Raw genomic sequence first — 10,937 nt, forward strand, 5'->3', positions numbered from 1 at the left:
AGGAAATAAACTGGAACACATTTAGAATGTTTACCTTTAAAACCGTGTAATGGTCTAAATATATTATGATATATATATATATATCATTATATATTTGTGACATCATAAATGGACAGAAATCCTAACGGCTTGTTTGAAATGCAGAGTTTCTGAATACGGGCTGTGTGTATTTCCCTGTGGATTGAGTGTTTCGATACTTTCACAGTATCTATCAGGACTTAAACCTGCTTTATAAAATAAAAGACCTGAAAATTTCACTTTTGACAATATGGGACCTTTAACGTTACAACTTACTTTTATGTTTATTCTTCTACACTGAAAATGGGAAGTTAGTTAACGTTATCGTATTTCTCTCCTGCTTACTTACCATAACTAATCTTGACATGACGTTTCTCTTTATTTTGTCCACTTAATGAAGGTAAGTAAATTTAGTCTAAAGTCATGCAATTTGGTCAAAAGTAGCATGGACGCACCTGTTCACTTAAGTTACTCTCTCTCTTTCTCTAACAAACCAGCATTCAGCATCATACTAATGTTGATTGAATAGACTACACGTAAATATACAATCATAAAACTTTGTAATTCATTGAAACATTTGATTTGACAGAGATAATAACAGATTTGCATGTTTCAAAAGATTGACAATAAAAAATAGTAATAGAAGTAGTGGTCTTTATTAGATAAATTATTAACAGTAATGGACTTTCTTTATTTGATAAATTAGGCTAGCCAGCTTGCCAAGTATTGTACCATTTATGATGAAATCAGTGCTTAGCAAAAAAGTAAGTGTTAATGTTTCTTCAGTGTTAAGAATTGAAGGCTTAGAGAGGCAAACCAAACACAAAAACCTCAGTCATTCACCCATTCATTCATCATCATCAACAACAGACATGTAAAGATGCATGATCAGCAACTGAGTAACTCCTAATCACATCAGTAAAAAGCATCAAATCTTCAAACAAGTATTTACAATAGGACCAGAAAGGTCTAATGTCGAAGAGCGAAGTCTTAAAGTTCATTTTCATCGTTCTCTTCAGGTTGGTTGCTTCTTGTTGCGACTGCAACTTTAGGAGGAGCACACTCTGCCTTTCTGGTGAAAGGGCGACACGGACCAGCCGGAGTCTTTGGTTTGCTGCTTGAAGCGTTGCCCATACTTTGAGCAGAAGCACCTTCTTGTTTCTTGGCTGCCGGTGACTGATTCCTCTTGTGCAGTTTACAGGATGCCACCAGAGGCTTTCCTATGTCCACCTGTTGGCTTTCTGTCTGGCGCAGCTTGCTGTCCATGTGGGTATAGTGTAGCTCCACCTTGATGACCAGCGATTCCTAACAAATGATAAACAACATTTTACATTTATTGTACATACTTTCTTTTAAAGACTTGCTCTGTTATGATTCATAGGAACAGAATCAGGACACATATCATTAAGTGCATACCGTAAGCTTTTGAAGAGCACAAAGTCGCAGAGTACAGTCCGGGTTATCGGAATTACTGAATAGTAGAGTGTCCATCTCCTCTGACCTGCCAGGGCCGGAGAATATGTCTTCCATTGGCTGAGGATTTAGAGCAAAAAACATTATGTCAGTATTATCACAGTTTTTAAGCAACTATATCAAAACATCTTTAAGTTCACTCTCAATAAACATGTCCTGCATCAACACTGGTCTGGCACTCACTGACCCAATCCCAATGTCCCCCCTAAGGCCTTAAGCCCTGAACCCTAAGGGACTTGACTGACGTCACCTGGTAAATGGTTGGGTGTGAGAGGCTGCAAGGGTTTGAAATGGTATAAATACAAATGGGACAGCACTTTGCGGCAACATATAACGTTACCGTTTTTATTTTACTGCTTATTTGAACGTCTCCCAGGCTTACGAGAAAAGAGGTAACTGTCAAAAAATCAATTAACTTGTTTTTGTCAAACTTAATTAAGCAAAATTAAAAGAGCTTGTTGATGAATAAACCATGTGTGTAATATAGTCTAATGTGGTTTTATGTACCATCTTAAATCCTTTATATTAATGTTTCTGTGAAAATTTAAATATGCCTGGCTCTGAGCACCCGTGTGCCGTCCACTTTGTTTACCTTTTGTTACATCTCCGAGCTTCCCCTATAATGCTATGAATAGTGGGTATTTCCCTCAGGCAAAGTCTGCAGAAACGCGGACTTACGGAAAGTGTTCATAAAGGGCTCAAAATGTCTGCGAGAGAATCCTAAAGGACTTGATGATTTGACAGTGGGACAGCCCTAAACCCTCAAATGTGCCTCAAAGTGTGAGTCTGTGAGTGTGGACATTGGGTTTGGGCCACTGTTAGAAATGCACTATAACACTGATGCATTCATAAAATCAGCCACTAGATGTCAGTATGGGTCAAGAATCTGCATTCATGTATTATACTAACACTACTACTTCCTGCTTTGTATGTAGCTGCAGCAGGCTGGAAGTCCATATATGGGCAGAACTTCCTTAGACATGTGAAACATGGGTGTGAATGGTCATCATTGCGAAATTCCTTCAGGCTCATGGAAACAGCGTTCTACAGTGAGCAACATGGAATTTCTGATGTAGATAAGAATTGAAACCTAATGTTGAGTTTAGTAACTCTTAAACGAGAAAGTCAGACTTCAGTGAGGTGCCAAAAACCCAAGGCAGTTATGCTGACATTTCTGTTTACTGTATATTTATTTATAGTGTGTTTCATGTGTCTATTAAAACTGAAAGAGCATTGGTTCACGAATGTCTTGAATAGATATCTTGTGGCTCCTATATCGATGAGAATAAAACGTGACAGGATAGATTAAAGTAAAGATAGATATTTACAGGTATGCTGCTCAGGGTGACGGTGCAGTCCTGGGTTCGGAGGCCTGTAGTCTTTACAGTGGCAAAAGACACCAAGACGTTGGAGAACAATGCTGAGAAGCTGACTTCCACTTCGACTCCGCACACAAACATCAGCCGCTTCTTCCGTGGTAGCTCTGAAAGGAGATATGACATTTTATTTTTAAAAATGATGACTACAAATAACACGTTTCACAACTGTTTTCCGTTGACTGTAGCTTTGTATTATTATGGTATTACGTTACTGAGATACAGCAGCTGATTTAGCCCATACACACTTGATTAAGCACGTTAGGGACTTTCAGCCTCTCTGTTAATTTAAGACGCAGACTTTTTATCTTTCATCTTGTCTGGAGGAGACTGAGGAGATTCTCAGATTAGCTCATGGTTCCATTATTAAAAGGATTAAAGTAAATTTGAGGAAGTGAGGGTGTCGGACGCCAACTTCCTTACATCAAACAGGAAAATACTCTCTGTAAAATTAACCAGTTATCTGTTTTGATATATCAACAACAATGGTGCTGAAAATATCCCATTAAACCACAATGTGGGCACCTGGTTTTTCACATGCTGTAGTGTGGGAGGTGTGAGTAAGAGTAAACACAACCATCTCTTTCACACCCACCGATGACAGACGGATCAGGGACTGGAACTGGGTTTTACTTGATCGGAAACAAACTATATTTAGAATGTGGATGTATTTTAGATACGTATCCTGTCTTCACTGTGATTTGATCTAGAATTAAATAAACATAGGAAAAGACACGGAGGTTCAGGGAAATTTCCATAACTCACTGTTTGCTTGTCTCCAGCAGGCATCTCGCAGCTGGAGTTCCCTTGTGTGGCCGTTGGTCCGAACTGGGTCTGCGAGGGATCGAGGTTCCTTCAGGGTGTGTTTGATCTCCACCTGTTGCTTGCCTGTGACCAGAGGGTCTCTGGCTAGATCTGAATAAATACAATACAGGTAAATATGATGCCTGTAAGATCTGAATACAAAACACTCCACTAACTTCACATATAGGGTGTTTCCCCCATATTTTACTGAGTCCACTTTGACCATATTGAGAAAATCAACACTTTAACTACTGAAACCTTTATACAAATCTTTTGAAACTACAACAGTCTGTGCTCTCATACTCTTTGTCTCATGGGGCTGCCTGAGTTTTGCAATAGCACGGACGAAAAGTTAATCAGATTCACATGGCTGGCTTTGAGGAACTTGAAATTTGAAAGATTAGATAGTTATTATTCATAGTAATTGACTGGACTAAATACGTTTTGGAAAACCCCTCTTCACAAGACTCAATACATGCAAACATAGGACTAATTTAAAAGGTTAACGGGGTGTAATGGCTGGCCAGTAGTGGAGCCATGATCAAATCATTTAATATAGATGTGATATGCTTGGCTTTTGAGAAGGTTTGGCATCAGGAATATTTGGGGCGAGCTGTCTTCACTATAATGGATGAGCAACCAGCAGCTCATCATCGGCAGCAGCTCTTTTTCCACCTCTAAATTAGTCTCAGACAAGATGAGCAGATGTCAAAAACAGAGGCTTGGGAATTTTTAAGTTACCGCCCGTACTGTGGCTCTGGAATTTCCAATAAATAGGATAAAAAATAAAAAAACGATAAAGCCTGTAAAAATGTCATACACAGAGTGCCGTCAGCAGGGCGTCCTGTGAACCCATGAGAGCAGTGGCACGGGGTGCCCAAACGGCAGAGCAGCTGTCTTGCACTCTGCAGCTCTCAGGTTTCCTGCTGTTCTCTTGCCAACAGTGTGAATTTCCAGAGAATGAGGTCACATGCTAATGGTACCTCGAAAGATTTTTTTTTACCAGAGACCCATCAAACAGACAAACACACTTTCGAGACGGGACAACCCCATAACCTCATAACTCCCCACCTCGGTCTGTCACAGATATACATGCAAGTCCTGAGTAAACAACACTAAAATGAGTCGCCAACGATTATAAAAACTAGTCTGTGGTCCACCCAGCATACCAGAGAACAACCTGTTCCCTTCAGATCTCTTTACCCCCAATCTGCCAGAACTGATTCGTTCTAAGGTTGATATATGTTGAATTTATCATCATCATCATGTTCTCAAGTTTGAAACACTTACCCTCGGACACCCGCTCTAAGACGTGTGTGACTTTCTCAGTCTGTAGGATGTGTGCGTTCAAGTACTTCGTGAAGATCCCAGTACTTTTCCCCCCGTCCTGGACCTCGAACGCCTCAGCATCTTCACATCTGCGTTGGTTAACAAAATGAATTGTTATTCAAAAAAACATATAGCAAAAGATAAGTTCTGCTTTTTAATAAACATAATTTTACATTCTACAGCATGTTGACTGCTTTGAAAAAATAGGTATCGGTTTCTATACTTGTAATTAATATTTATAAAAGAACTAATAAAAAGTACATACGTGGCATAACCATAAACAGTGTTCCCACTGGGTTCCACTGGCATGATGCCTGAAGGCATGCAGTCCTGGTTGTACCTAAAGAAAGTAAAAAACAGTTCTCAGATGACAGAAGCAATCAAAATAAATCCTCATAACTTTATTAAGACAAAATCGACTAATATGTACAGTATATAATAGTTTGTACATTTGTATAATACAGAATTTTTAATCATCCGTTTACAAATAAATGTGAAAATCAATGTGTCTTCTCTTAGTGAAAACAGAAAGGACTTACTACACCTACCATTTTCTGCAGGTATCCAGAAGGATTACACTGAGTGCGGTCTGTCTCTTCTGCATGCTGTGCATGACCCTCTGCACACAGATGCAGTTTTCTGGTTGGTACGGTTGGGGAGCATCAACAGCTACCAAGTAATTCCTCCCAACACGCTCATATCCATGACCCGCATAGTAAAAAAGGCCTGTCAAGAGTGATGAAATCATTATGCAATCGTCACATTGCACTGGAACATACACATTCCTGGAGCCGCATTGAGAAAGGTCATACTGAGAGCATATACACGTCTGATTTCTATACAGTATGATAGGTTTCAAAAATGTCTATCTCTGTTTCGTTGTTAGAAAGAGAAAGTAGAGAACAGTAAGACAGTATCATTCTGATACAAATTGTCAGTTCTCTTATCATTGCTCATCAACATAATTTCCATATTACGGTTCATCATTAGTGTGTATCAGTCTGCTGTTTAATAACAGTAGTGTAGCCTAGTTTCTCTGAACAATATGACTTGTTCCTGAAGTGGCATGCTATTAATAGCTGAATGTTTTCATACACTACAATGCCACCTTTCTGGTTATCACATACCAAGAGACAGGATTTTAGTTGACTGTGAATTGTGAGTGACCCTCTTCAAATGAAATCTCTCTCAAAGTGTTAAAGGCATACAGGATGTGCCATACATAACATGTGAAGTTAAAAACACCCACGCATCTTTTTAACACTTATCTGCCCACTCAACCACGCGGGGAAAGTAAAGATACTGGTACTGTAAACTACCCGGGGGATTCGTGACCGGGGACACGTGGACAACAACAGATAAGAGCCACAGAACCCGAGAGAGGAAGTTACAATGGTATATTTCAGATTACACAAACATGTTGAAATTACTATGTCAGCATTTCTCTGAGGACAAAAGTTGAAGTCATGAATCAACTGAGAAATGTAGCTTATTTAGGAAAACAAAAATTACGTATAGGCAAATCATGCTCACCATAAACTCCTCTGTCAAGGAGCTGAATGAACTTGTCAATAGCGGCCAGCATCTCCTCCCTGGTGAGATCGAGCAGGGACACCACTCTGAAGCCGAGCTGCTGCAGGAGGTTGGCCAGCTCATGTACATCCATAATGGGGGCCATCAAGTCCGGGTGGTTGGAGTAGTTCAAGTTGCCAATAAGCAGGGCGACTTTATCAGAGGCTAAAACAAAGATCAAAGTAAGATTCTAATTATAGCAACAAAAGGAAATACCTATACATGAGTATGACTGTGTCATACTAAAAATAGCAAGGGTTGACATTGCGTTTTTTTTTTTCCATAAAACTGTACCTGTGGGTGCTGCAGGGGGGAGCTGATCAGTTTGCACTAGAGGATATTAAAAAAGAGAAGTACAAAATCAGTTTTTTAAACAAAAATCTGATCTAAAGAACAATGATTCTGTCAAGAGGACACATACAGGGCAGTACAATTTAACAATTTGATTTTTTGTGATCTGCCTTGTACAAGCTACAAACAGGAGAAACACTGCAAGAACTAGTTTCACTTTACATCACTTTCCTGTTGTGTGTCTAAGGCTCGGATCAAGCACTATTTGGAGTCTAACTTCCTTCTTTTAGTCTGTAGAAATGGGAAAGTACCTGCAGCATAATGGAAATAACTTCTAAGTGCTAAAACAGTGGAATATAAGGAGTGTTAAAAAAACGGATTTTCTTCACAGGTCTTTTCATTGGAAATAGGGGAAGTTACGTCTGAGGAAAAAAACAATGATAATTTGGGAAAAGACAGACTTTAACCAAGTTGATAAAAGTAGTTTCAGTTATGACTTACCGATGTTAACCTCGACCGCTTCAGTCCATGTCTCTTTTAGTATGTTAGATATGGAGCACAAGTACCATCCTCCATGTTCGGCTGTTGCACGGTCAATCTGCAGGTACCACAATAGATAACCATTGTTTGTCTTTCTGGCTTTTCCCCCCCACATGCAAGATCACTCATCCATAAATAAAAAACTTTGGCAAAATATTAACCAAAGGGTGAATGACTCAGAGCCAGTGAAATGAGACAGTAAATATAGCGCCAGTGTAAACAATCACTGTCAGCTCTGAGGTGAGTAAACACTCCTTCCTTACCTGCAGTATGCCACTAGTTTTGTCCAGGAGCGGCTGTCCATTTTTGTACCACTGGTAGTGTGGAGCGGGGTTGCCAAAGGCAGCGCAGCGGAGAGTGAGTTTAGCACCTAGTCGGACTGTCTGGGGTTTAGGGTTGACAGCGATGTGTGGCTCACCTTGCCAGTGTACTGGCAACCCTGAGGATGTTTGAAAAGAAAGAGATAAGAGATTCAAACCCACAGAAAGAAATTAGCAATATGCAAAAAAATGATTCATTGCCAACTGACAGACAGAGGCTATGTTGCAATATGCACAACAACAACACTACAATATAAATCAACATGAGAATGCATACCTGATTTATCAATGTCCAGCACCTTCACTTTCACCCAGTCGCTGAACTCGCAGTTACAAATGTGGTCATTCACTCGGCACACATAGAGCTGAGTTTTTCTAGCTTTGATGGTCAGGTCTGCTCCAGTGCCTCCAGACACCTTGGAAACAAAACAAAATATTAGATAATTATAACTAAGTACAGAAACGTTAATGGCTGGAGAAAAGATTTAGATAAGAGGAAGACGCGTCAAAGGTTTTCTCTATATCACATTTAGCTTGTTTCAGTTTGTCATTTTACATATAGCTAGTTTCCTTTATTTAAACTGGTGGTTCCGTTGAGATCAACACAGCTGTGCACCAAAATAAACATGTGCAGTACAAGCAAAGACAAACACACAATTGTCACACACAGTAGCAGGGCTGTAAGAAAATACCAATACACATGAGTATCCCGATATTATGTGTTGTGATACTGTATTTCGATATTAAACTACAAAAAACCTAAGGAATCCATTGGTACCAACCATGTCATACTAGCTTTTCACAAAGGAGGCTAAATAGCACTCCAAAGTTGGAAAATCAAATTACTTTTGATGAATTTAAAACATTAATGAAAGACCTAGAAGCAGAGTCAATCAGGAGCTGTCTGTGTTTCTGAATTTTTTCACTTTAACGTTGGCTTCAAACACTTTGATTTTAATGTGTTCTGTATGATATTATGCTATGTATTTATTTTACATTTGTTTTATGTTGTGGCATCTGAAACTTTAATGTATGTTTAAATGCTCCTGTCTTGGCCAGGTCTCTCTTGCAAAAGAGATTCTTAATAGCAATGAGTACTACCTGGTTAAATAAAGGTTAAATAAATAAAAATAAATCAATAAAAAAATAAGTTACGCTAAATTTTGTCTGACTTCAAGATATGGGAATGAAAACGGGTGCTATTGGTACCCACGAGACTCCCTTTTACAGACATGCCCACATGCAGTATAGATGTGTTATTTTTACCTATTCTAAAATTGTTTATTTCCGATGTGTTCTTTATACTATGATAGTTTTCCTATAATTAAATAAAAGAAAAAAAATCACAATATATTGCTTACAATATCACAATATAATGAATCGTAACCTCTGTATCACGATACGATACGAATCGACAGTAGACATTATTTCCACATTAAAGTAAACAGTACTACCATTCAAAATGCTAGTTTTAAAACCCTCAAAAGGAATAATATATTTTAATTTAAAAGTTTTTTTTGTGACTCCAACACATAAAAGATCCACATACCTCCTTCTCATCAGTGAACCACTGGTAGTTAAGTTTGAGGTTGTTGGTGCCCTCAGCTCGGACACTCAGCGTCACCTCATGGTTCGCAGGTACACACACAGAAACAGGATGGCTCACTATGACGAACTCTGAAACAAATCAAGTGAAAAATCTCAGTTAAATATGAAATAGTCATCCAGTTAAGAAAAAAAATCACAGCAATGTGATGTGAAGAGACAAATAACATACTGCTGATCATTATTCGACACGGTTTGGTGCGAGATCCAGTCATCAGTGCATTTTATTCTTCTTATAAACACACTGTGGGAAGTTGAGACAAAGTTATAAATTAGTATTTTTTTTTGTAATAACTCCCTGTAGATAGTAGCAAATCTAAATAGGAAATGAATAAAATAAGGAAACGAATGTAAAATTCAGTGTCTATCCTCTAGCCCCCTTAACTTCTCTTTTCTGATGAAGTTACACCACAATGAACATTATACTGTAGACTCAGATAGAGCTCTAGACATGACAATGACTAGTGTTTAAAGTTGTTATAAACACACATGTATTAGTCTATACCTGCTGTCAGCCTTGTAGCAGTAGATCAGCTGTCGGACCTCAGCCAGTGAATGCTTTCCTCCTTCTATCTGCTACAATTATAACCGAGAACACTTCCTTCCCTTTCCTGGAACCTGACATCACACACACACACACATTACCGGTGAGACACTAATATAGGAGCATCTCATTTAACATAAAGAAGTCTCTCACCTATGGTGCACGGAAAAAATATGCAGATTTATTTTGATTTTAAAGTAATGATATTAAATTAATTGAAAAACATCCAAACAGACGAATAATTAGATGTAAATTATATAAGGCTAAGATGCAAGTGGAGCCACGTTTCTAGCCATTACGGTAACGAGCAATCTGGCCCCTTTCCAGGTGCTGTACCAGGGCTGAATGAGTCTGGTGAGTTAAAACAGGTCAAACTCAACTGTGTTTTCACTGAGATATATATCATAGGCCAGGGGTCAGCAACCTTTACTATCAAAAGAGCCATTTTAGGCAAAAAATATATATAATAAGCTGTCTGGAGCCGCAAAACATTTGAGCATTGTGATGAAGGTAACACAGTTTATAGTCTAAGAATATAGTTTATAAGTCTAATGCAGTGAGGGCCAAAGAGACAATGTACTACGGAGTATTAGGGCCACATTGAGGGAAAAACATTTGAGATTTCCAAAATAAAATCATAATATTACGAGAATAAAGTCATAACTTTCCGAGAAAAAAAAAGTTGTAATTTTACGAGAATAAATCCATAACTTTACGAGAAAAAAGTCGTAATATTAAGAGAATAAAGTCATAACTTTACGAGAAAAAAGTCGTAATATTAAGAGAATAAAGTCATAACTTTCCGAGAAAAAAAAGTTGTAATTTTACGAGAATAAATCCATAACTTTACGAGAAAAAAGTCGTAATATTAAGAGAATAAAGTCATAACTTTACGAGAAAAAAGTCGTAATATTAAGAGAATAAAGTCATAACTTTACGAGAAAAAAGTCGTAATATTAAGAGAATAAAGTCATAACTTTCCGAGAAAAAAAAAGTTGTAATTTTACGAGAATAAATCCATAACTTTACGAGAAAAAAGTCGTAATATTAAGAGAATAAAGTCAT

At 38.2% G+C, this 10,937-nt stretch overlaps 1 protein-coding gene across 1 annotated transcript; it reads right to left on the reverse strand.

Moving 5' to 3' along the window:
* Positions 1-652: 652 nt before the first annotated feature.
* On the reverse strand, positions 653-9,954 carry malt3 (MALT paracaspase 3). The gene is made up of 15 exons (XM_037768326.1): positions 9,834-9,954; positions 9,501-9,572; positions 9,273-9,400; positions 8,001-8,139; positions 7,667-7,842; positions 7,365-7,461; positions 6,867-6,902; positions 6,534-6,737; positions 5,549-5,726; positions 5,266-5,340; positions 4,962-5,089; positions 3,633-3,782; positions 2,820-2,974; positions 1,435-1,551; positions 653-1,323 (listed from the first exon to the last, which is right to left on the reverse strand). Exons 2-15 carry the CDS (start codon positions 9,541-9,543, stop codon positions 1,009-1,011), a joined length of 1,941 nt encoding a protein of 646 aa, XP_037624254.1. The 5' UTR covers positions 9,544-9,572; positions 9,834-9,954; the 3' UTR covers positions 653-1,008.
* Between the last annotated feature and the right edge of the window lie 983 nt (positions 9,955-10,937).

The sequence above is a fragment of the Sebastes umbrosus genome, chromosome 4 (assembly GCF_015220745.1).
Source record: "Sebastes umbrosus isolate fSebUmb1 chromosome 4, fSebUmb1.pri, whole genome shotgun sequence".
Lineage (NCBI taxonomy): Eukaryota > Metazoa > Chordata > Actinopteri > Perciformes > Sebastidae > Sebastes > Sebastes umbrosus.